Raw genomic sequence first — 21,280 nt, forward strand, 5'->3', positions numbered from 1 at the left:
GACAAAATTATTATGACAAACTAGATAGGTTAAGTTTAGTGTCAGATAGAGTACGTACTGATTTAGATAATCCCTAGTTGAAGCTGATGTTGGATCTATTTTGAAAGTAAAAGCTCATATTTAAATTTAAAAAAATTTAAAAAAAAAGCTCATATATTAATTTAGATAATTAAAAACCAAACCATCAACAATAACTATTTTGAAAGTAAAAGCTCATATTTAAATTTAAAAAAATTCTATTTTGAAAGTAAAAGCTCATATTTAAATTTAAAAAAATTTAATTTTGAAAGTAAAAGCTCATATTTAAATTTAAAAAAATTTAAAAAAAAAGCTCATATATTAATTTAGATAATTAAAAACCAAACCATCAACAATAACGGAAGGAGGAGTGACATGATTCCTCCCTAACAATCTGACAAAAATAAAACCTCTCTAGCAAGCTTATATTACCGGTGATGACATGATTCTTTGTTTGGAGCCGCTCATATTAACACCCAATTATTAAAAGTGTATAGTAAACAAATTATTAGTTCATACAATTGTGTGGATCATGGTACAAAATGACATTATTTTGATATTAAAAAAATAACTCATTGCTCGGCGTTTGTGTTAAAATAGTGAACATTCTGAAATAAACATAATGTATTTTATGAATTAGAATAATGTACTTTATGTGTTAGAATAATGAAATTTATGAGGTAAGATAATTAATGTATTTTATGAGTTAGAATAATGTATTTTATGTGTTAGAATAATGTATTTTATGAGTTAGAATATGTTAGACATGTATATTCTAGGAGCAAAAATTTATTGTTTTGGGCATTAATTTTTTATTAAATAAATACAATAAATAATTGTTTTATTTATTTATTTTGACTTAGTTGATATTTGATATTATTCCATATAATCTTTTTAATTCTTCATTCTTTAAGAGTTAAGAATATGAGAGACGAAGAAATTAATAAATGAAGTATTGTAAAAATGTTCCTAGTCATAGGAATTCTAATTGGGCATTAGAATTTTGATAAGACTAGCACATTATGGTGAGTCTCATGCCATTCTGTATGAGATATACAGAGAGTGGACATGTGGATGATTGTTAGAGAACAAGCCATTGAACAATGACTGACTACAACGTACATCATGGTGTTTACCTACGTGTCATCGGTATATTGTATGTTACAAGTATCCAATAATCCTTTGACTTGAGACGACATGGTTGTCTCGTACATATGGTGGACTAGTTTTTGCTAGTATGTGCCTTTTGTTCCTTATGTGACTATAAGTGTACTTGGTGGCCTAGTTTAATATTGTATGGAGACATGTGTGCGTTCAATAGAGGATCCACCGCCTTGAGGTAACAAGGATGTTCCAGTCTATTCAATAATCATACAACGAGAATCTCTGGGCAGAGTATAATGAAGTTGGACTTCAGGTTAAGAATATTGAATAGACATATTGACCAGGTTTATGGGTTTGACCATGACCTTTACCTGGTTCGGAACAAGTGTTGTGTAGAAGGAATACTGCATGATATTTGTAACGGAAAGGTTCATTATAATATATTAAAATATATTCATTGTCAACTGGTAGTCATGACATACTGCTAGGTGTCACTCATGACTTACGAGTTATTTAATAATGAGTTATTAAATATTACTCATTGCTAGTTTGACTATGAACCTAGAAAGTCATACCTTAATGGTTCGTGGTAATGCTGGGAACTTTAAAAGAAATCGATAAAGAGTTATCGATATTTAATTAATACATTAATAACTGATTAATGAATTAATTCAATATTGGGTATTTTTTGGGCTTTTAAAAGGATAGCACCTTTGGGCTCAAACTAGGGTATATATATAAGCCTTGCCTCTTTCTTAAGACACAGGAGTGAAAAGAGATTTGTTAGGAAAAGAGTTTTCACGTAGAAATCTCTGGGAGTTCTCGCGTGCCCAACCGGTGGACGAACTAGAGGCCGAACAATTGGACGATTCAAGCTGTTGATTCTGCCAAAGCATGCTTCAAGGGTAAAAACCTTCTATCTCCCTTTTTACATAGAATCTTAGAAAAAACGATTTGATGCTTTCGTTGCGCATGTATGAATTTTTTTAACAGAATAATGTATAATGTACTTTATATGTTAGAATAATGAAATTTTTGGAGTAAGATAATGTATTTTATGAGTTAGAATAATATACTTTATTTATTAGAATATTAATATAATTTATGAGTTAGAATAATGTACTTTATGTATTTTTGGACCTTAGTCCGCAGTTGTGTAAACTACGGTACACGCATTAATGATTGTGTATAGTATTCTAAATCTATAAGGGCCTACATGCAACGGAATTCCTAAGAGCATCTATATCTGTGGTTCTTTGGGAGATAATGTCAGAGTAATTTGAAGAATGAAGCTGATGTGAAGCCAAGTTTATTTGGGAGATAATGTCAGAGTAATTTGAAGAATGAAGCTGATGTGAAGCCAAGTTTATTGTGAGTTTCTTCTCCTGCAAAATCCTGCATGAGAAAAAGAAGGAAAAAAAAAAAAAAGAACAGCGCATGTGCCGCGATTGGGCGGCAATTAACACCCCTGCGGGCGCGTGTGGGCGGGGCGATTGATCTCAATCTTCATTTTTTATTTCTTTTGCTTTCATTCTTGTTTTGGTTCATTTCTGTTTTGTTTTTTCACGCCCCATCTTCTACTCTTTTTTTTTTTTTTTTTCATTTAATTTGTTTGTTTGTTTTTATTGTTTTATTATTTTTGTTTCAATTTTCTTTTATAAAATACCAAATTTAATATTTTTGAATTAACCTTTGAATTATTTAATTATAATTAAAATTCTAAAATGATTAAAATAAAATAAAAAGCAACAACGAAAATTAATTTAAATGTTTGCAATTATCATTTTAATTAAATGTAGGTATGCTTATTTTAATTAATTTTTATAATTATAAATTTATAATTTAAATAAATAAAGAAATAATTAAAATATAGGATATAAAATAGTGTGTCCACAAAAAACTGAGAAAAAATTTTAAACTAATGTGGAGAAGAGTTTTTGTGATTGGGTGAGATAGTAGATGATGAGGTGAATATTGGGGCCCACTGGGAAAAAATCCCAACTGATAAGGATGCTCTAAGTAAGATAAAACACATGTATTGACCGTAAAAGAGCTATAAATCACATTAATGGCTGTGTGCATGTGTTTCAGTGCGCAGGAATAACTCATCACTAGTTTAATATGCAATATTTGGGGCAAGAGACCAAATTGGGGCAAGAGACTAAGGTTTGAAACTCGAGAGCGACAATATGGTGATTAAGCCCAAATTAAAGTGAGCATATCCTTCGTGTGCACAGACAATTTGATATTGTCTGGTTGTTTGCTGAGCTACTGAGTTACCTAGATTTACGACCTCTCAAATGCTTTATCGGGTCACGGTATGGAGCCTTTAGAATCGAAGATTCAACCTTTCAGGGCAAGGAATAAAAATCCTTCAATAAATGCAACCTCGAAGCATAACTCACCTGGTCGATTAACCTAAAATAATTTCACAAATTTTACTTTGCTAGTAGTCACAATGTGCATGTTCTAGATTATCTAAACCCAGGACTTATTTATTGAAAGTTTATGACTTTATTTATGCACATACATTCTAATCTTTCCAACTACACACAACAATCAAATATTATTCTCTCAAAAGGTTGAATTTCCGTCCTAACTCGACAGAGCATATGAGAAGATATACATCACAGTAACTCAATAGTTCAGTAGATAGGGCCAAATGCTAGTGCACATAGCATAAGGAACCTACCCACGGGCTTTGGGCATAATCTCTACACTTCGATTTGCTCCAAGTTTCAAACCTTGATCTCTTTTTTCAAATACTGCCTACTCAATCAGTGAATTAAGCACGTGCGAGCAACAATCAAATATTCTGCAGGATAACCTGAACTCCATTTTTAGGGGTGAGGATGAAGATATCAGCAGGGTAATGCACGTAATTTGGCGACAAACTGAGCTTGTAACGTTGCAGGATCATGGAGAGGGCGATCTTGGCTTCATTAGTGGTGAAGTTTAAGCCAACGCAGGTTCTAGGCCCCATCCCAAAAGGGAAGAAGGCGGCCGCATTGTTGTTGGTCGCTTTAGCTACGCCTTGTGCGAATCTGTGTGGGTTGAAGAGATGAACATCTTCTCCCCATATTTGGGGGTCATGATGCAGTGCTAATATGGGCATGAAAATGGTGATATCAGCTGGTAGGGTTAGGTTGCCTAGTTTCACTTCCCTTTCCACTTTTCTTGTTACTGTGATCACCGGAGGATATAGTCTCATGCATTCGTTTAGTATCATGTTCATCTGCATGAAAAACAAATTAAACCAATTTACTTCCAATAATCCAGTTAAAATTCAATTATTTGGCATGGTCTGATCTGGCTTGACTCATCACTGACCCGCTTACTAGCTCTTTGGAGGTAATTTATATCATGGATCAGCGTTCATATAGCATTATAGACATTGGATCAAAATGAAGAGATACAAAATTCACACTTATAAGGTATATAATTTTATAACACAAAACACCAAAAATCACAACACAAGACACATACACATATTATATATTTAATTATTTTTTAAAATTTTATTTAAGTACATAATTTGTGTTCATAGACACAGAATTTCACAATACAAGACACATAAATTCACTAATTTGTTTCATGTATAAAATTTATACTCTTAAGGTATAGAATTTTATAGCATAAGACACAAAAACTTACAATATAAGACACATACACATACACCAGAATCCATAGTGCACTGTAAATCCTCGACCATAGTATAAGGATTGCTCTTTGGATCAGGTTGACTCATTTGATTAGATTTTGAACAAACTCAACTTGGTCTAAACAATAAAATAAGGTCCGACTCAATCCATAGCCTAAAAAATATAAAAATTAGGAAAATAAAATTTAAAAATATATATTTCAATATCTAAATTATTATTTATGTAGTTACATTTTTTTTTATTATAATTTAGAATTATTACTTTGAAACATTATAATTTACAAGTTGTAGGGGTCGAGTTGAACAGGTCCAAACCGACTACGCTAGGAGGGTAAACGAGCCGAGCCAAGTTCGAACTCCATAAATAATAAGTGGATTCGAGTTCGGGTTTGAGCTCGATCGAGCTAGAAAATGAAAGTTCGAACTTGGTCGAACTCGAAGTTGACTAAACTCGAGTCGAGCTTTGACCGAGCAGCTTGCGAATGACTTGGTTCATTTACACCTATATATTTGCGCTCGAGTTCGATTCAATTGCGAATCGAGCCAACTCAAATTCTGCTCGAGCTCGAAATTGACCAAACTCGAGTCGAGCTTTGCGAGCCGCTCTGTTCATTTATACCCTAGACTAGGCTCATACCAAGTTTCGGGCTAACCTGTCCATTTGAAGCCTCTAGTGGCATAACAAGTAAATTGTAATCTTAATATTCTAGACTCAAATCATATTCTTACCGTTCTTAATCTTGCAATACCATCAGACGTTGGGTTCTCATGCCCAAACAGCTCTAAAATCTCCGTTCGAGCTTTTTCTTGCCATTCAATGTGGAGTGCCAGCAGGAAAATGCACCATCCAAGCAAAGAAGTAGTTGTAAGATGTCCAGCGCCATACAAAGCCTTAATTTCGTCGATCATCTGATCCAAGCTGATGTTCTTGCTTATGTCGGACCCACCACTAATCTTCATAAGCTCTCCTAGGTAATCCTTCCCATAATTTTCAACAACTCCATTGCTCTCTTTCTCCCTCTTCCTCACTAGCTCTAGGATGGCTCCCTTGATTCTTCTTTCTAGCTTCTCTGCTTCAATTTCGTCGCTACTTTTCATTAACATGCTGCAAAATCAGTGAAATTTCAGGATACCAACCAAACAATTGATGAAGCAATGTGTTTTATCTCAGCTAAAAGTCTAAGCTGATAGTTAAATTTGTTAGGCAGAGGCGGATAAGAGACAAGTTCAGCATCATGTGGTTAGGGAATTGTTGGGTGGAGGTCGGTAAAGGGTCAAGTTCAGCACCTTGGCTCTCGAAAATGTGTGGCAGTATAAGGAAATAAAGTTGCGTATTTGTTACTGCTATAGCTTTGTTTGATCCTAACAAGATTGCACATGAAGCCGGTAAAGGGCTAAGTCCAACACCATGTGGCTAGGGGATTATTCAATAGAGGCTGGTAAGAGCCAAGTCCAGCATTATGTGGTTAGGGGATTGTTGGGTGGAGGCAGGGTCAAGTCCAGCACCCTGACTCTCAAATTCAGCGGTTTCTTAAGCCTCCATTACTATTATAGTTTTTGGCATAGTAGTAAGCGTTTGATACTAACAAGATCGCACATAAGGTCAATAAAGAGTCAAGTCCAGCATCATGTGGCTAGGGATTGTTGGGTAGAGGCGGTTAAGGGCCAAGCCCAACACTCTCGAAAATGCGTGGTGAGGAAATAAAGTGTTGATCCTAACAACAAGATTGCACATAAGGCCGGTAAAAGTCAAGCCCAACGCCCTGATGGTATAAGGAAATAAAGTTGCACCTTCGTTACTAGCTATATGTTTTAGCATAGTGGTAAGTACTCGATCCTAACAAGATTGCACATTTACACCCGTATGAATGGGATGTTACTTTTGACAAGTTTCAAGCAAACAACCTCTAAAATAGTGTAACTACTCGATCCATCATATCCTAACATAATAGTAAGTACTCTCCATCTTAACCAGAAATAAAAGCTAAACTGATAATTAGATTTTACATTTATATTTATATATTATATCTTAAACACAAACCGTCTCTAAAAAGCATATAGTGTATAAAGCGCATCTATCGTACCTGATTCCAGGAAACTTAACGTTGTACACATTTTTGACAGTTATTGCGGTTAAATTGGATACCATCTTGAAGATATGTTTTCCTTCCAAGAAGCTGCTACCAAATGCTGTCCTGGATATCACTTCAGTCGTTAACACCCTAAAATCTTTGAACACATCCAACTCTTTTCCTTCCAATTCTTTCCACCTCTCCAACATCACTTCAACGCTACCAATCATTTCGGGTACCATTCTCTGCATATATTTACTCATCATTCAAATAACAAATTATTATTCTCATAACAATCATATCATAGATGTACATAACTTGTGTACTTTTTGGGTTAGATTTTCCCCAACCCTATATTGATATATAGGACATAAAGTATGTAGCACTACATACAGTTTATGGTACTCATACGGCTCAAAATAATAACAAACACACCCTATAAAGTTCTAAATCTAAAGTTTTGAGTCAAAGTGTGGACAAAATGTAATCTTTTACCTGCAATTCTACCGTTCGAAAAACAACACAATTAAGAATAGATCAATTATAGCCAGAGATTAGGGATGTCAATTGTACCCGTACCCGACGGGGAACCCGACTCCCCACCCGATGGGGACGGGAATGGGGATGATATTTAATTCCCCGACGGGGACGGGGATGGGAATGGGGAGTACTCCTCCCGCCCCGTCCCCGTCCCCGAATATATATATATATATATATATATATATATTTATTTATTTATTTATTTATTTATAAATTTCATTTAAATATTGAATTAAGTTAACACACATTTAATTAAGCTAGTAAGGCAGTGTGTGTGTTGTGTAGCTTACTAGCTTAATTAAATATTCAAATGAATTATAATATATATATATATATATATATATATATATATATATATATATATATATATATATATATATATATATATTGCGTTCTTTAATTTAGTAGTAAAATATTTAGTAGTATTTGAGTTGAAATGGATATAAAATTTTTAAGTTTTATAATTTAAAAAAGCATCGGGGATTCCCCGTTCCCCGGTAATCCCCGTGGGGATGGGGATGGGGAGATTTTTTCCATCCCCGACGGGGACGGGGACAGGGATGGGGATTGGGGGAGAAAGTCGGGGGCGGAGATGGGGGTATGCCCCCCGCCCCGCCCCGTTGACATCCCTATCAGAGATATTTCGATTTCTTTCGTTTTTGCTGCTACAAGGTTAGATTATATATTTATATCTAATATTTGGTATAGTCTTATTAATAATCTCTGCCTAGTTGATTGTATATACTTTAAAATTGAGAATTGAATGTGTGACCGTTTTACACGAGTCTTACTTTCAAGCTCTCGGCATGGAAGGTGTGGTTGGCGAGTTTCCTAACTTTGGCCCATTTTTCACCCTCGTTTGTTATAAGTGCCTCACCTAGGAGCTTCTTTGCATAGCCGTCGAGGTCCATTTTTGGATAAGCACCTTCTTTGTTGGCCAGTACTTCTTTGATCAGCTCAGGTTCAGTAATGAACAAGTAAGGCTTTGTACCATGCCAGGTCAGAAATTTTTTACCTAACATGAATTTAACACAGTAAATTAGTAGTGCATGAGTACGTACTGGTTAATTCTTCTGCATGCATGTATCAAACATAAATTCTAGAAGAAACTAAGTTTTGTTACCTTCAATTATTACCAACTAGTTTTAGTTTCTAACTTTTTACGTTACAATATATTCTCCTAATTTTTCAAATAAGTCGTAGTTTTTTCAGACGCTGGAGCAACAAAATCATTGAATTACATTAGAGTTTTAATTACTTAATACATGTGTAATTTAGTAATTTGTTATTTTTCTACTTTTTATAACTTCTTTAGTTTCAGTATTTCATCTGCAAAATAGAGAATTGACAACCTCATTCTATAACGTTCCCGCTTCAATCGTCCCTATTTTTCCCTCCACACAAACATGTTAAAATCAAGTTCATTAATTTACATATAAAAAAACTGAAACGGAAGATATAGTTACAAAGAAAAAAATATTAAAAAAAGTACAAAAATACTCATATAGTAAGTAAAATTATAACGGAGTTTTACAATTCTAAATATTGCTCTAGAGACTAAAACAACAACTTATTTAAAAGCTAAAGGAATGAATTATAACAATAAAAAGTTATGGACTAAAATGACTAGTAAAAAACTAAAATCACCTACTTTTTCTCCTAAATTAAATCTTGAAGGCCGAGACAACTTTAAAACAAACCTCCGAAATATATTTGTCTCAAATTAAAGTCTTACCATAAATCTCTTTCCAAGTGTGGACATGAGGCTGTATTCTTGCAAAAATGTCATGAGATACATCAAACATGGGTTTGCCCATGCTTTGGCTCCTCATGTTGGAGATTTGTTTTGTGTTGCCATGAGGGAAGCTGTAAGGGGGGCCTATGATGCCTTGTGAGCTCATTACTCTACGTAATCTGCGCGGGGTCCACCATGCAGTGTGAACCAATCTAAAGAGTGTCCAAAGAAGATAAATGGACACAGAAGTCAGGAAGAAAGCTATGATGGCAAGCAAAGCAGCACTCATGCTTAATTGCTTAATTAATTGGATTATAATGAATCTCAAACTGGAGAATGGATCTTCAGTTTAATATAGACCGTAACATTGTTAACGTTGTTCCGATTTTATAATGTTTGGTAGTGCAGGGAATCAACAACTGAAATGTAAAAGACAAATTATGTATAGATACCTGTCTTGTACCGACAATTATATTGCGTATCTTCATGGACCACTGCATATACTATAGGCTATATGTTATAAACTAAGAGGATTATTATTATTAGTAAAATAATTGACAAGGTGGTTGGCAAATTATTGTGTGGACCATAATAAAAAAGAATATGTTTTTAATATATTAAAAGTACATTATTTGTGTACTAAATGTACATTATAAAATAATGTATTTTTAGTATTCAAATAATCTATTTTTTCCTGAATACAATATACATTTTAATATACTAAAAGTACATTATTTGTGTATTGAATATACATTATTTTATAGTATAGTCCACATAGTTGTGTACCATTGTCCACACAATAATATAATATTATTTATAATATTAAATTCTTTTTGGCCCATTCAAAATATTTTGGCAAATTATCCACACAGTGGTGTGGATCCGGTCCAAAATGACGTCGTTTGACGTTAAAAAAATAATAATAATAATTTCGTTAGCCAATAACGGTGTTTGCTGTAGCCGTTTATGTGTTAGAATAATGAACTTTATGGAGTAAGATAATGTATTTTATGAGTTGGAATAATATACTTTATGCAGTACTGCATGAGAAGGTGGATGTTCTGAATGATGCCAAAAGAGGGAAGGAAGAGTAGCCTCTCGTGCTAGAAGAATCGAGTATGCCCCAAGTAGTTAAAAGACCTTAGTGCCATATTCAAGTGGTAAGACTAAAATATCATCTTCTAGATTTGATAACTTTTTCATGTACATTTCAATAGTTTTTCTCAAGAAGAAGAGTGAAGTTGACAACCTTACGGAGGGCTTAGTAAAGGTTGTCCACTTCACTTTTCTTCTTGAAAAAAACTGTCGAAATGTACATGAAAAAATTATCAACAACTACCAAAGTATACCTTCTACCACTTACACTTATTAGATGACGAAACCTACTATCAAACCTTTGCAACAACATTTCCAATTCTTTTTCCACCATTTCTCTTATTCGGCTTCCATCACCAACTTTCTCTTTGGTCACTATCTTTGGTTTCTCTCTGACCACCATTTTCGGTTTTCTCCCCAACCATCATCCTTAATTTTCTCTTCAATTAGTGTCCCCGACTTTCTCTTTGATCGCCATTCTCAACTTCCTCTCCAACTACAATCATTGGCTTTCTCTTTGACCACTATATTCAGAGTTATCTTTTGCGAATCATCCATAACTATTTCTCCGACCTTCTCTCTAACTATTGTCCTTCACTTTTTCTCCAAGCAAAGCATACATTGGATGCAGTCGTTACACTGTGGACCATGGGTCATGGTTAATACTGCAGTTGTGTTGAACTGATACTACAGTTGTGTTGAAAGGAAACTGCAGTTGCGCGGAACAGAGGCCATGTCATCCATCTGGAACTGTAATTGTGTTGAACGGATACTGCAGTTGTGTTGAAAAGATAGTAATTGTGTTGAACGGATACTGCAGTTGTGTTGAAAAGATATTGCAGATGTGTTGAAGATATTAGTCAAACATACTTTGAAAATAGACATGATTTTTTGTGATTAAACTTTCTCCATCTTGATAACCAAACTTGTATATATTTTTATATCCAACTCCTATCCATATTGTGGAGTATGGTTGCGCTTAAAAGTTATGACCAGTTTGGAGAATGACTTGAGAGTCATCCAGTAAATTATTTTCAAAAATGTGTTTTAAAAAAAAACATCAATAATGTAATAATGGTCATCACCTTTCAAGCAAATATTTCACACTAAAATAATATTCATTGAGCATCAACCTAAAACAAAGGGCATTTAGCTCCGGACACTTTAGAGAGAACTAAGATTGGAAACAGTAAAGATAATGATAGTATAATTAAAACAATTTATCAAAACAATAGTATAATCAGTGTTGTAAAAATCCCGCCTAGGCGCCGATTAATACCCGCCTAGGTGTTAGGCGCTGGTCGACCGCCTAGCATATCACATTAAATGGTAGTCTAGGCGGTTGGCCGACTAGGCGACCGCCTAAGCCGCCAAAGCACCGCCTAGGAGTCGACTAGACCGATTAGGCACCGACTATACCTTCTAGTCGGTCGATTAACTATTGTTCTTTTTTTTTTAATAGGTTATTTCACTCAAAACAACATCGTTTTGAGCGAAATAATTCTAAATTGTACAAACTTTAGATATTTTTTAGATTAATATTTAATATTTTAGTATTAACTATTAAAGTATTATATAATTTATAATTTATTAGTCTTTAAAAAATTGAAAATACTTAAACAAATTTTTTAAAAAAATAAAAAATAAAATAAAAAAATACACGGGCGCCCCAATTAATCCCCGACTAGGCGTCCTAGGCGCTCGGCACTCCCCAAGCGGCTAGCGATTTTTTCAACCATGAGTATAATTAAAACAATTTATCAAAACTCTCACACTTCAATTGATAATTCTATATTACTCTTCCGATCACATCCTCAGTCCAGCCGTGAATGTTCAAGTTTTACCAAAACAGCTTGTTTGCTTGAGTCGACAGCACAAGCATACAGCGTATAATATAAAAAGGACAACAATTACAAAACCAGAGTTTTATGGCACTACTATAATAAGCCCAAAAATGGTGGAACTCAAAATAATTGTGGCTCAAAAAAATTACAAATATGGCCGTGAAATTGGTTGAACCTAAACTGGGAACACATTAGTATCGAACAATGTCTTGGAGGCAATCATAAAAATGTGAAATATTGATCTTTTCTTTTCCGGAGAAAATGGCTTCTGCTCTCCCGCCATGCTCGCCCTGAGCAGCCATTTCAATGACCATGTAGAGTTTCTTGATTGGCATCTAACAAAAACAAACACATTTCATAGAACAGGGTTATCACTAATGAAATAAATGTGAATAATCAACATGCATCCTAGAGATACATGAAGAGAGATAGAGCCAAAGAGAGCAAACAGAATTCTCGAGCTTACATCATTTAATGCCTCAGCAGCAGAATCAACATCCTCCCTTGAGAACACATTAAGTTGTTCTAACACCTGCAAGTCAAGTAGAAACATCAAATTAAGCCCTGGTATTGGTTGGGAGGGTAAGGATACAAATAGTTCAGTAAAATTCAACAAAAAGGTAAAAATACACGCCAGTTTACCTTCTTAGCATCCTCTGTCTTTAATGTTGGGACGTTATGTGTGACTGAGAACGCGTCACGAACACCAACTGACTCCAAGAAAGCAACCTCACTAGTAGTTCCAATCACAAGAATTTTTTTCCCCTGTAAAAGTTTAGAGTAGTACTGAATTATCTCATTGTGCAATAAAAAAGAAAGGTGAAAATCCTACCATCAATATAACTGCAAATAATGAAAATCACCATTAGAAAAGTACCTTACCTTTATAACACTAACACTAACGAGAACAGAATGCCCTAAACTTAATGAAGGCTTTTAATGAAAGTTACCAGGTTTGATTATCCAGATTAAACTTGATAAAGACTTTTAATGAGATACTTTGGAATTTTTGTTTTGGTATTATAGGTATGTTAATAAGAACAAATTAATAAAATAGTAACATTCATAAAAATAAAAAATTAAAAAACAGACAGGTCTGTCTTTAAAGGGAGGAAAAAAAAAAAAGAGCAAAGGGAAAAGCTACAGCCATTACCACAAAGTAAAGAAAACAATTGAAAGACAGAGGGTGAGGGCAAAATGGGAAAAATTATTAGAAACTGCTCCTCACAAACTAAATGCTACTTTGAGTAGCAATTCTAATACTCTATATTAATCTCCTACTTCTGCACTTGGTGACTTCTATTGCTATAAATTCACTTGTCATTTGCCAAATGGCAGCCTATAAATAAACTCAACTCTTTCTCTGCCAACCTGCAAAGATTGAGAATAGCCTTAACTTCTCCTGGGGCAGCGACTCCTGATTTTATTTTCCCACAAATATATTCAATTTTTTGGATTTATCAAATCAAATTTATAATTACAATAAACATTATAATTATCCATAAAAGAGAGAGGAAAAGGAAAACAAATGTCCAAGGTGTAACAATGGAAGGGTCAAAAGATTTGGTCCAACCCACACTCGGTGAGATAAAGTATATGTTCACAGTTAAGTACATTGTGGATACACTGAATATAGCCTAAACAAGAAATGGAGGATATGGGCAGCCCAAAGATAGCCTAGACAACTGCAGAGAATTACCTTTGGAGGAAGCCGCTTGAGGAGCACCAACAATGTCTGGGATATCAAATTTGAAAATCGAGGGCCAATGGCAACATACTCAATTAGCCTGCAAAAGTATAAGATAATGCTTCCATAATCCACATAGAATGACTTCATCTAAAAGCCAGTTGTCCAGAATCCAGATTACCTTTCAATGTCATCAAGGATGATAATGCTTAGTGGTGATCTGTAAGCATCCTCAAAAACCTGCCACAGAAAATGCTTGTAAACATAAATGAAAATTCCGAATGAAATTTTGATCATAGTGCAAAAGGTCACTGTGTAGAAGAACCTTGACAATTTGAGCACATTTACTACCCTCAGTTAATCCAATCATTGTCTCTGCAGAGATCTAGCAATTGAAGAAACAGAGAGACAAGATGAGAAATGCTAATCATTAAGAAAACTAGATTAAATGTCAACATAATACATCAAAATACTTACTATCTTTACATATGGAAAATCACTTTCAATACCGACTGTTGCTGCCATTGCAGACTTACCACTGTCCACAGATAGATAGCTTTAGAGAATGTGAAAACTGGTTGACATGAAAACAAGCAAAACAAAAATAAGACCTACCTGCCACTGGGGCCTTCTAGAAGGCAAGTAACAAGGGGGCTCCCTTTACTGACTTTAACTTGTTCTGCCATGAGCATAGCTCTTCTATAGATGTGTTCATGCCGTTGACCACACTCCACAATACCATTAAGCCTGCAAAACAATAAGTTGGGAACTCATTCTTTTTCCACTATGAAGTGCACCCTTGAAACTAGTGCTCAAGGTCCATTGAGTTACTTATTATTGTTCTCTTAAGGGCCTTATTAAAGTAGCCAGCTTTTCACCAAATGCCCTTCTCCCCAAACACACATTTCAAAACCTTTTCCAGTTTACTAGAAAAGCACAGATACCAACTGTAACTCTGTAAGGTCATCTTTTTTTTGTGTCAGACACTCTCCTCCAACTTCAGTGTCCTATTATTTAATTGTATTTCTACAGTCCCCAACTCAAGGGAGACAGGTGCCCTCTTATGCAGAAAATTATTCAAGTTTTGAATAAAATTCTTGGAGATCATAACTCAATTGAACAAGTTTTGATGAGCTACATCTAAAAATGTTGTTTCTCAGATGGACCATCACTTCTTTGATAATTTCATTTGTATTGTTTACTTGCTACTTGATATGCTACTAGTAGTAGTAACAATGATTAAATATGTTTCCCTAGGACGAAGTGTTCACTTATTTTTCTTAAGGTGTCTTCATGTCCCTATAAGACACAATGTATCTGTGCTTCATAGGACCTCTTCTGCCTTCATCAAACAAATGTTAGCATAACTAATGAGAATAAACTTTCTCCATAGATGTATTCTATATAAAAAGACCCTAGGTGATTAAAATGTTAAAAGTATACAAGTTAAAAGCCAACCTGCAGCGCTCAAGGTCATCAGTAGAAGCGCCAAATGCAGGGATGACTTCATGAAGGGCATGCAAGAAGTCCTCCATCGTCACTTTTATGTTCTCCTCGTCTACTGGTTTGGTAAGATCATCAAGGCTCAGTTGCCTGTTCAGAGCAAATGATACAGCACTTTTCACAACACCTTCAAGCTCAGCACCACTATAATTTTTTGTTCGTGCCGCTGCACTCAAGGATAATAAGAGAGAGCATTATAAGAATTCCAATTACTAATCTAAGATACTAATAGACCATTTCAACTTGGAAAGTAATTTGCAGAGGACATGGAATTCATAAAATCCAAAAGAATATCTTCAATGTAAATGAGAATGATTATATCTAAAAAAAACAATGCTATAATAACTGAGAAAAACGCAGTAAATTGTCACACTATCTTAGGCAAGAGCACCAACCAGCATACCAAGTTCTGGCAGGTTCACATCCGGAGCAAGAAATGAATTCTCTTTCATTTTGTTTGTATGAATCTGGAGAATTTGGAAACGACCATTTTCATCAGGAAGGTTTATCTCCACTTGAACTTCCAATCGTCCAGGCCTTCAAAGCAAGTTTTCATTTTTAATGCATTATAAGATAACCACGCAAAGTTTAGTAATGGAATTACCAAAAAAATTCAGCTACAAAGAAATACAGTAGACGAGAGACAATATACCTCAATAGTGCTTCATCAATCAAGTCTTTTCTATTTGTCATTCCAATAAGCAAAACATTATTAAGAGACTCCACACCATCAATCTGCAGAGCAATTAAATCATCAATCAGTCAAGCATGCAAGTGCAGCCAAATATCCCCTTAACCTCAATGTGTCCACAATACGAACTTAATCAAGTATACCTTTGTGAGAAGCTGGTTCACAATGCTATCATGTACACCAGTTCCATCTCTTGTTGAACCTCTGGACTGCAAACAGAAAGATAAACTGTTATATGAAGTGATTGAATCTCCATAATTGACTTTCAGAGAAGAGGTTGTTAGTGGCTGTGACAGTCAGATAAGGCTAATAAAATCAGTTAACCAGGTTTGTAAAATGACTAGGAAGTAAAAGTAGAAATGAAGCAAAGCCTGCGATGACAAAGATAACACCAACCAAACAGAGGATAAACTTAACACCTTGATTTGAAGATTAAGCAGTTAAAGAGTTGGTGCTAGATTTGAGCTTACAAAAGTAATGTCATGTCCAACTTCCTGAAAAATGTCTTTCCACTTACTCATGTTGATTATCATTGTTGAAGTATTGATTTAGAATCCACTTGAGTTAAAAGTTAACCAGATAACAGAGGGTTAGACTCTCTAAGATGCACTTATTAATAATTTGGGCAAAAATTCATTCAAAGAACACAACAAACTTAATATAAAGGACCAGATAAATTATTGTTTCAGAACGAGAGAAAGAGAAAGATATTGAATTGAGTTGAGGCCCCCACCTTACAGATTGCATCAATTTCATCAAAAATAATAACATGCAATTCACTCTGGTCACCTGGAAAATAGAAGTCCAAAATCATATCATATCATAAAAACAGTAAAACAATGAAAAATATTTTTAATTTTTGCCACCAAAACAACTTACCTTTGGTCCTTTGGTCTTGTTCGGCATCAGCAAATAAGTCTCTCACGTTCTTCTCAGTTTCACCAACAAATTTGCTCAACACTTCAGGTCCATTGACAATCTAAAACTCAATGTCATTAGTCAACTCTACACAACCATTAATAGTAGAGAGATCATAGCATTAGCAACACTAATTTTAAAAATCACACAACTTTTAATTAGCTCTAAAGATACATCAAATCAGCTTCCAAGGTTCACTAAAAATGCCACTGGCAAAAGAAATCAACAAAAGGTTGCACCAACCTTTGGTTCCTTGCCGTTCAACATCTTTCCTATCTGTCGAGCCATTAGTGTCTTCCCAGTACCAGGTGGCCCATAAAGCAGCATTCCCTTAACATGCTTGATGCCAAGTCTTCAAATTAAGATCCCATGGCCAAAGAGAATTTTCAAGAAATCAGGCAAGTTTCTAGAGATTATAATTTTTTTTGTAGATGCGGTCTGAGGAAACATGTAAAAAAATTAAAATATTATTTAGCAGGATTTCTGGCATACTTAGATGAGACGTGTGGAGGAAAAACCCTAGAAGCAAAAGCTCTTCGAAATATATCAGCAAACTCGGCACTCAAACCACCAATACCTAATGACTCCAGGTTGAACTCTTTCTGCCTGAAGATGCTGCTACTAGCAGCTTCACGCTGGTTGGTTATCTGTGTAGATACAAATAGTAATCAGTAAACTATCAACTAATGTTAAGGATGCCCACTAAGTAATCATCATTTGAGCAATCAATTAATAAAAGAATAAAGCAGGAAGTTACCTTTATTCCACTTCCATTTGCAGCTTCAAAAATAATATATGTCTCCGAAGAAAGTAGCCCTCTTTCAATTTTATTTGATTTTGAATGTCCCTCAATTTGAGCTTGATTAACAGTGAAGATATAACCATTGCCATGGTATTCAAATGTCACCTTTTGTCCAGCTGTCATAACCTGCATAATCACCGCATTTGGTGAAGCCAAAATCCTAAGAGTTTTGCAAAAAGGTTTATGCTTTTACACTGACAAGTCCTGATCCATACCTAATAGGGAAAAATATGGATGGAAGGTTTTAGTGTATAAGCTAATGTTGGTCAAAGTTGTTACAGCTTATGATTATGCATTTTGAATAATAAAAGAACTTATCAAATCAAAGTTACATACTTATTAGTTATTTAAATGAACAGAGAAGTGTCATACCTATCATCTTTGCCAAAAGTGTAAAAACCCAATTATCTATAACCCAAATAATTTGATTAAATAATCTTTACAAAACACCATTATAAGATGATAGGTTAAATAGTTAATCTTTGTAATATTCAGGATTCATGGAGCTGAAAACCTAATATTTACCCAAAAAGAAGAAATCTGGGCACATGAATCTTGCAAAGAAACATCAATAACTAAGCATACAAAGAAGAAATTTCTTTAACTTCTTACCTGATTTCCAAATCTCTTTCGAATTTGATTAGCCATCTGAACTGCATCAACCTGAAAAGAAATATCTTTGGTCAATTAGATTTGACCAGCACTAGCACTAGAAGATTTAAACAAGCAAGGAAATTTTCCATGTCAAACCCTAAATCACTAACTAGTTAGCACAAGCAAATACTTTTAACAAAACACCCTAGCTTTTGCAAAGCAATGAGAATAGTGTTGAAATATACTTTTACCTGCTCATCTTTTGTTCCCTTTCTTACAAATTCCAATTCAAGGGTCAACAAAGCAAGATTGAAATCTTCAGGTGGGATGAATCTGTAATTCATTAAGCAAGTATAAGAAATGCACCAAAAGAATCAAAGATCAACATCCAGTCGCATACAACAAACTAAAGCAAGGTTATACGATACATGCCTGCTCACAGATATGGAGTCCCCAGTAGAAACCTTTGTATATCGGCGATGAATAACATTAAGACCAAGTTGGCCATCGGAAATAGAATCATGCGCAGTATCTCATAGTTAAGGTGACACTATGATCCATGATATTCACTACTTATGGATAAAGCATTTCAAAGACATAAGAAATATAGGAAAGAACACCACATTTCCAGTATTGTATGCTTTATAATCCTTGATTTTTTGTTTTGTTACAAATTAATGTAAACTCACAAGTCAGCACAATCATAAACAAAAAGATTAGCAGATGAAAACTTTCTTAAGTTGTATCTCTAGCATTAACATCCTATTCAGTGGCATACATTTAATAGGCTCTTTCTTGTTAAGCACGTATTTCAGGTAAATTCAGAACTGTTACTCTAACATTCTTGCTTAGCAGGCATTTATATTTATCTCTATACAAAGCATCTCATTATTCACAAGTAAATGAAAAATAGAATCTTTCAATATGCCACTACCAACTGCTATTTGAGCACACCAAATACTAGATTAAGAAAAAGAACCGGGAACTCAGCATTCAGTTACAAGAAAATTTCTAAATGACACCGATATTCTAAAAAATTAGTTAATCGCAGAGCTTACACAATAATAAAATAGGAAGTATGCACATTTAATCAAAATTGTTCAAAATACTGGTAATCAAAACGTGCAAACAACGAAGTTAATCGAATTACTCGTATAAATTCAACAATGTGCTACGTAATATCCTTCCGAAGAGAAATGCAAGCGATCGCCGAAATGCTATCTACCATAAGATAAAAGGATATGAAATGGAAAGAACGTAAGCATCGGCCACGAGAGCGTAGGCCATCTTCGACCCCGGAACGACGAAGTTCCGGAGATCTGCCGGGGAGGAATATGCGAAGTTGGTGTAGGCGAGATCTTTCGCCGGCGTGTTGGTCACGATCATCGTTAACGATGACCTCCCTGCCATTTTTGAAACTCGCTCTCAACAAAGATCGATCAACCGAAATCAAGAATAGAATTGGAATATTGGAAACTTTTCGATTTGGATTTAAAATCCTTTTAGCTTTAATGCTAAGGAAATGGAGAAGTGGACCGGGTCAGGTTAAATTTTGATAATTTGATTTTTCCTTTTAAAGCTTTGATCGTATTTTAGTCTTATTTTTATATATCTACGGTTATAATTTATACTATTAATAAAAAAAACAAAATTATGAAATTTAACTTTTTCGCATAAAACACTCTTATAATACCAAATGTTAATTAAATCTTTTATGCGTTTATAACTTGAATGCGAAAACACAAATAACAATGAACCACATGTAAATAAAACCAATCAACTAAATAATGTTCATGATCATGAATTTTCAATTAAAACAACAACTAAACAATGTTCATGATCTTGAATTTTTTATTAAAACTATAATAGGATAAAGACTTACTTGATTCCATTGAAACCGAATAAATCAATAATGCTTGATAATATGGAGACTAGAAAACTCATAGACTAAAAACCTTATGATTAAAAAACCATATAATCCTTAGAGTTTTTCTAGATATTTATAGATGTGATGAGAAACCTCTTTCAAGAGGAATGTGAAACCTCCTTAGAATAGAAATCCATTTAGGAATGTGAAACCTTCTTTTAGGAAAACACATAATCTTTTTCGTTATACATCTTTTAACCCTTATAAACTTAAATTTTAACAAAATGATAGGAAGGGAATTTCACATAGTAATTGTGAGTCCCTCATGAAATTACAACCTTTATTATATAAACTAGTTTTATACGCGCATTGCGCGAATGGGTTAATGCCCAATGTTTATATTTAAATAAATATTTGAAAGTATATCAATGCAAGATTATATAAGAAAAGTTTATACATGAGTAATTGAATGTCGAATTTTTTTATTTAAATATCTAACTCAAAGTATATGAATCCAAGATAATATAGAAAATTCATTATAATTATTACTAAAATAAATGTTTGCAACCTTGTAAAATCAATAGTCTAAATATTTGGTCTAAAAATGATAGTCTAAATAAATACTACTTTTAGTTTGAATTTTTTTAAGTGTTCTTAATTCTCTTTTGAGTAACATTGTCATTGTCGTTATCTTTACTATTTATTCTCTTCCTTTTTGTTGTAGTGTGTTATTTGCAATTCGGTTATTGTTGGTAGCATAGATGACAACGTCATGCAATAAGATTATGATATAGGAGTTATGGACTTTCCTTTAGGTGTTCTGCTTGGGGTTCATTTGGTTCAACCATTGAATGAGCTATTGTAGATAAAGAAATCCCTAGTTTAAGAAAAAAGATTAAATAAATTAATAAAAATTTGAAATTTTAAAATATTATGTATTCTAAAGATATTAAAAGGTAGTTTCTCGCTTCAATTTGCTGGGCAATGGGTTATGTGAGTACTTTCATTGTCAACAAATTCCCCAAGTAGTTAATATGATTGGTTTCAAACTATTCTTTTTTATTTTTTCATGGTATTAAAGAAATACATATGTATCATTTTTTGGTGTAACTACTAATTTATTTAATTCAATAAGAGTAAAATAGAGTG

The 21,280-nt window shown here is 34.0% G+C and overlaps 2 protein-coding genes across 2 annotated transcripts; both read right to left on the reverse strand.

Annotated features, from left to right (window-relative positions):
• Positions 1-3,881: 3,881 nt before the first annotated feature.
• LOC116020397 (cytochrome P450 CYP749A22-like) lies at positions 3,882-9,419 on the reverse strand. Its single transcript, XM_031260873.1, has 5 exons — positions 9,131-9,419; positions 8,187-8,410; positions 6,868-7,100; positions 5,513-5,888; positions 3,882-4,357 (listed from the first exon to the last, which is right to left on the reverse strand). Exons 1-5 carry the CDS (start codon positions 9,417-9,419, stop codon positions 3,929-3,931), a joined length of 1,551 nt encoding a protein of 516 aa, XP_031116733.1. The 3' UTR covers positions 3,882-3,928.
• Positions 9,420-11,981: 2,562 nt separating this feature from the next.
• Positions 11,982-19,803, reverse strand: LOC116021090 (vesicle-fusing ATPase-like). Its single transcript, XM_031261699.1, has 21 exons — positions 19,508-19,803; positions 18,697-18,792; positions 18,516-18,597; positions 18,283-18,333; positions 17,626-17,796; positions 17,361-17,515; positions 17,112-17,220; positions 16,830-16,929; positions 16,684-16,739; positions 16,094-16,159; positions 15,912-15,994; positions 15,663-15,796; positions 15,215-15,425; positions 14,372-14,503; positions 14,234-14,294; positions 14,082-14,141; positions 13,938-13,996; positions 13,769-13,856; positions 12,712-12,834; positions 12,536-12,601; positions 11,982-12,404 (listed from the first exon to the last, which is right to left on the reverse strand). The coding sequence occupies exons 1-21, from the start codon at positions 19,672-19,674 to the stop codon at positions 12,261-12,263; spliced, it is 2,214 nt and encodes a 737-aa protein (XP_031117559.1). The 5' UTR covers positions 19,675-19,803; the 3' UTR covers positions 11,982-12,260.
• Between the last annotated feature and the right edge of the window lie 1,477 nt (positions 19,804-21,280).

The sequence above is a fragment of the Ipomoea triloba genome, chromosome 5 (assembly GCF_003576645.1).
Source record: "Ipomoea triloba cultivar NCNSP0323 chromosome 5, ASM357664v1".
Classification (NCBI taxonomy): domain Eukaryota; kingdom Viridiplantae; phylum Streptophyta; class Magnoliopsida; order Solanales; family Convolvulaceae; genus Ipomoea; species Ipomoea triloba.